This window comes from Mercurialis annua, linkage group LG4 (genome assembly GCF_937616625.2).
Source record: "Mercurialis annua linkage group LG4, ddMerAnnu1.2, whole genome shotgun sequence".
Taxonomy (NCBI): Eukaryota; Viridiplantae; Streptophyta; class Magnoliopsida; order Malpighiales; family Euphorbiaceae; genus Mercurialis; species Mercurialis annua.
The window spans coordinates 21,478,855-21,484,325 of NC_065573.1; the positions used below are offsets into that span (position 1 = coordinate 21,478,855).

Sequence of the window (5,471 nt, forward strand, 5' to 3'; positions counted from 1 at the left end):
AAACGGTTTGACCTACAAAATGCAAAAATAAAAAAAGTTAGAATTTGTTTCGTAATGTTTTAAACGTAGGTTTAAATCACCTTTTTAACGTTTTTAACGATATAAGTCTAATATTTAAAATGTTACAAAATAAATACTAACCTTTTCAATTTTTGCATTTTGTAGCCTAGCCCAAATTTAGGCCATTTTACCATCTTTTTTAGGCTACAGAGTGCAAAAATATGAAAATTTGAGATTTTATTTGTAAAATTTTGAAATGTTGGGATTTAATTAATATGCCATTAATATGGCCGCCACATATGCGAATAGTGGTCGAAAAACGGTTTTGACCTACAAAATGCAAAAATAAAAAAAAGTTAGAATTTGTTTCGTAATGTTTCAAACGTTAGATTTAAATCGCAAAAAAACTAAAACTTTAAAATTTTGTTTTGCCAATATTCTTATATATTTAAAATATAATTCACCAGACCGCTATAGCAAAGGAGACAAAGTACCATTTTTAAACAGAAATTACATTTTTAGTGCCATTTATATACAAAGTTAGAGTTTTCAACACCAAATTGGAACATACACAAAAATCTGATACCACCCAAATATTTTATAACCAACACAACTAATTGCCAGTCATTGTGAGTCAAGAGCATGGTCATTCAAGTAAGAAATGGCAACTGCAGCATGAAGGGCAGCTCCAACAGGAAGCACATCCTCATTAAGAAAAAAGTAAGGTGAATGCAATCCTTTGATAGGTTTACCATCTTCATTTTTAACTCCAATTATGAAAAATGCAGCTCTCATCTTCTCTCCATAAAAGCTAAAATCTTCTGCTCCCATGAAGGCTTTCATAGGTTTCACATTCGATTCTCCAAGCAAAGCTTCCCCAGTTTTCTTTACATGTTCATACATAGCTTCATCATTTACTGTTGCTGGATATGGTCTCATTTTTTCTTCCATAAAGTCTATTGATGCACTGCATCTATGAACAACCGCTTGATTCTCTATTACCTGCCAATTAACCTTACTATTAGTAGTAAATAATTTGTCTAATTCTAATGAGTTTTATCATACAAGAAGTTCAATTATAATCTGTATAATAAATGTAGCTAAAATCGTGTCATTAATATGAATATATTGACAAGTTTTAGTAACTATTTCAAAACTATTACGATAGTATAAAAGAAAAAAAAATTATACTATAATCGTCGGTGTTTATATAAAGAGTAATAAAAAAATTCAACTTTAGTAACAGATTTTTCCATCGCTAGAAGGCTAAAACCCGTCGGTGAATCAGTTTTCCGTAGGTAAAATACTGAAATCCGTCGATAAATAAGGATTTTTCGGTCGATAATTCACTGTTTTCTATTAAATAGCTAAAGCGGAATTAGTTAGTACTTTTCACATTCAAAAATCGGATATTAAACACCATGGATCACTGAGATTATCGGTAGTTACAGAAAGATCACTATTTTTTTATTTTGTTACAAAAAGATCATTGAACTTAGTATTTTGTTATAACGGGAGGTCACTCGTATAAAACTCACCGTTTTTACTCTAAAATGCACCATTTTTCCTTACGTGGCAAGCTGTAGTTACAAAAGGCTTAGTGACCTTTTTATAATTCATGATAAGTTCAGTGGCCTTTTTATAACAAAATTGAATTGAATCCGCGCAGTTACCTCCCATTGTAACAAAAGGTATAATTCGGTGACTTTTTTGTAACAAAATGAAAAACAATGACTTTCTGTAACTACCACTAACTCCAATAACCCAGAATGTTTAATATCCTTCAAAAATCATACATACCTCTCTTATCCTTTTCTGAATTTGGAAGAGACCTTCGGTAGTCATACTCCGATAAGTACCTCCGAATTTGACCGTCTCCGGAATCACATTCGCGGCCTGGCCAGCCTCAACAAACCCTACAGAAAGAACCCTAGGCTCAAGAGGATCTTTCTCTCGAGAAATTAATGGTTGAAGTGCAAGAATGGCAAAAGCAGCTGCAACAACCGGATCTCTCGTGTCATGGGGCTGAGCAGCATGACCACCTTTCCCTTTAATCACAGCTATAAACCTTCCTGAACCAGCAGCAATAATACCTGGTTTAGAAGCAATCGAACCGACCGGCAACTCTGGTGCAACATGAACTCCAAAAATGGCTTTGAAATTATCAAGAGCTCCTTCTTTTAACATTTGGTAAGCACCAGCATGGCCTTCTTCTGCTGGTTGGAACACAAGCTTTACTGTACCCTTTTTGATCATAGAAAATGTGCTTATGAAATTAATCAATTATTTGAAGGAGATTAATATATATTTGTATATATTACCTTTAATTTTTCCTTGTTAATTTGGAGTAATTTAGCTGCTCCAAGCAACATTGTAACATGAGCATCATGGCCACAGGCATGCATTTTGCCTTTGCTCTTGCTTTTGTGTTCCCACTCTACTAATTCCTTTTCAGTAATTAAAACAAATATAAGTAAATTATAATCATGATATGCATGCCTAATTCATACACAATGTAAAAATTACATTAATTCAGATAGCCGACATTGCCAAGCAAATTGTAAAAACATTTTAGGAATTTTTTTTTTCTGAGATATTTGTAAGGTTCTTTTAGTCGTGGATTAATTTATTGTAAAAACAAGTTAAGAGACTGAATTCTGTTTATTTTTACCAAGTAAATCCTTTCACTTAAAGCGGATAAATATTTATTACGATTTAAATAGATGATGGACCAATTTGGCAAAAACAATAGTATAGGATATATGACAAACATCACATATTCTTAGCGGAAAAATACATTTTGTGACTCCCTGAATAGTGATCTGATGATTATGATCTAACTAGTGGAAATATTATATTAAGGCCGTCAAGAATCCCTAAGTAGTGATTATCATAATCATGTTTAAAACTATTTAAATTAATCAAGTAGATCATGTTTTTTGATAAATCTAGACAGTAACCGGTTTTTCCAAAAAAATAATAATTCAATTGTATCACTTTTTTAAGACCTCAGAAGAATTCAAAATCATTAAATTAATTTACTAATAAAGACATCAATTAGACTGGCCATTTATGTAATCAGTTTCTTCGATGGAAAACGACTCATTTTCTATCAAACCCACAAAAAACAAATAAAGAAAAAAAATGCGAATATTGTAGTCGCCTATATAAAAAATTTAAAATTTAACATTAGTTTTTTTTGTTTTTTTTTCGATTTAAACATAATCTATCAAATGTGGCACCACACATATCATCTACTATTTTCATAAAAATAATCCTAAGAAATATCATTAATTTTGAGCTACTATTTTCGGATATTAAACTCCCTGAATCACTAGGGTTATCTTAACTACAAAATGATCATTAAACCTCATTTTGTTATAAAATAGTCAGCGAACTATATTTTTTGTTACAAAGGGATGTCACCTATATAAAACGTACTGTTTTCACGCTAAAATTGTTAGAAAAAGAACAATAATTTTTTCATGAATTATAAAAAAGTCAATAAGTTATACCTTTTATTATAAAAAAGTCAATAAGTTATACTTTTTTATTATAAAAAGATCATTGAACTATATTCCTTATAATAATTTTGGCTTTTCATGTAAGTAAAAACGTTACGTTTTATATGAGTGACACCCTTTTGTAACAAAAGATATAGTTCAATATCTATTTTGTAACAAAATGAAATTTGGTGACCATTTTATAACAAAAAAAATTTGGTGATCATTTTGTAATTTAATATAACGCTAGTAACCTAAAGAGTTTTATCAATTTTTTTATTAAACATTGTTGTAAAGTATGTAAATTCTGACTGAGAACTGGTTTACTTATAAATTAGGCTAATCCTCTGAAAAATCCCCCACCTTTCAACCCCCCTTCATTTGCACCCTCACCTTTCAAAATTTCCAATTTTACCTAAATTCCCATCTTTCATTTTCAATTACACCCTAAAAATATTAAATTAGCTCTTTTTCACTATAAAAAAGTTCAAATCGATAATTTATATTTTAATTCATATTCTAAATAGTTCTCGATGTTTAAATTTCAACAATAAAATCATATTTTCTAAAATTTTAAAAGTTAAATTTTTTTATATAAAATATAAATCAATTAAAAATATCATTAAATATGGTTTTGTTGTTGAAATTTAAATATTATGGACTATTTAGAATATGAATTAAAATATAAAGTATCGATTTCAACTTTTTTTTAGTGACAAAAGATCCAATTTAACACTTCAGGGTGCAATTGAAAATGGAATGTGATAATTTGGGTAAAATTGGAGATTTTGAAAGGTGAGGGTGCAAACGAAAGGGGTTGAAAGGTGGGTGGTTTTTCAGGGATTAAGCCTATAAATTAATATACAGAGACCTGTTTGGATGCATGACAGACTGTCCATCAACGACAACTTACATAATGTTTGATAAATTAATTGAATATATATAAAAAAATCATACTAAATGTATGAGATTAATATTTATAGTGGAATGTAGAATTTACCATTAAAAATAAAAACTTTTTTTTGATGAATGTAAAAATAAAAAAAATAAAAATAAAAACTTAATTAAAAAACAATAATCAGAGAGTAATTCTATTCCACCAAACTATACCTTTTTTTTATCTAAACCGGAATTGTTTTAATAAATAAAATATATTTTTGTGAGTATGGGTTTACGCCTAAGACTCAGAAAAAATTATGAAGTTAATTAAACAACACTACCTGAATCGGAAGAGCATCCATGTCTGCCCTAAGCCCGAACCACGGCTGCAAACCTGACCCAATCGAACCGACCAACCCGGTTTTCGCCACAGGCCATCTATACTCGATTCCAAGCGACTCAAGCTCCGATCTTATAACTTTACTCGTATTATACTCTTGAAAAGCTACTTCTGGATATTCATGTAGTCTTCTTCTAATCCTTTTCAACCAATCAAAGAACTCGGGTCGTTTCGCTGATTCGAGCAACTCGCGAGTAAGCAAACCGAGTTCATCAGTTTCAGAACGGATTGCAAGAACCCATATAGAAGATTGAAATGTTGATAGCAAGCAAAGCCATGAAATTAGAAAGATAAAGGAAGGTTTTGACATTTTTTTAATGTTAATCTCTCGGGTTGATCATCCTTATCAATGAAACAGAATATAATACATAAAGTGTCCAATAAAATAGGGTTGGATGCGAATATTTTGTGAAGTATGTATGGATTCTACATCCTTGATTAGGTTTAACATATTTTAAATGGTTTAATATTATAGTTTAATCCCTAAATTTTACCGCTTAATTTCTTGTAACCTATAAATTTTTTTGTTTCAAATTGAACCTCTTAACTTTCAATTTTGTTTTATTTAATCCCCCAACTTTAATTTTTTGCCGATTTAATTTTTGTCCAGCGTGACAAAGTGAGTGTATTCAAACGCTTTGAAGCACGTGAAAGATAATTAAAATATATAATTTAACTCTCAAATTATA

At 30.1% G+C, this 5,471-nt stretch overlaps 1 protein-coding gene across 1 annotated transcript; it reads right to left on the reverse strand.

Annotated features, from left to right (window-relative positions):
- Positions 1-474: 474 nt before the first annotated feature.
- LOC126679277 (IAA-amino acid hydrolase ILR1-like 3) lies at positions 475-5,205 on the reverse strand. The gene is made up of 4 exons (XM_050374271.1): positions 4,724-5,205; positions 2,322-2,447; positions 1,801-2,244; positions 475-1,002 (listed from the first exon to the last, which is right to left on the reverse strand). The coding sequence occupies exons 1-4, from the start codon at positions 5,090-5,092 to the stop codon at positions 625-627; spliced, it is 1,317 nt and encodes a 438-aa protein (XP_050230228.1). The 5' UTR covers positions 5,093-5,205; the 3' UTR covers positions 475-624.
- Positions 5,206-5,471: the final 266 nt, after the last annotated feature.

Coding starts and splice junctions, on each gene's coding strand:
- LOC126679277 (XM_050374271.1), bottom strand. CDS start 5,092: ATGTCAAAACCTTCCTTTATCTTTCTAATTTCATGGCTTTGCTTGCTA. Junction 2,448..4,723: donor TGGATGCTCTTCCGATTCAG/GTAGTGTTGTTT, acceptor ATTACTGAAAAG/GAATTAGTAGAGTGGGAACA. Junction 1,003..1,800: donor TTCAGAAAAGGATAAGAGAG/GTATGTATGATT, acceptor GTTAATTGGCAG/GTAATAGAGAATCAAGCGGT.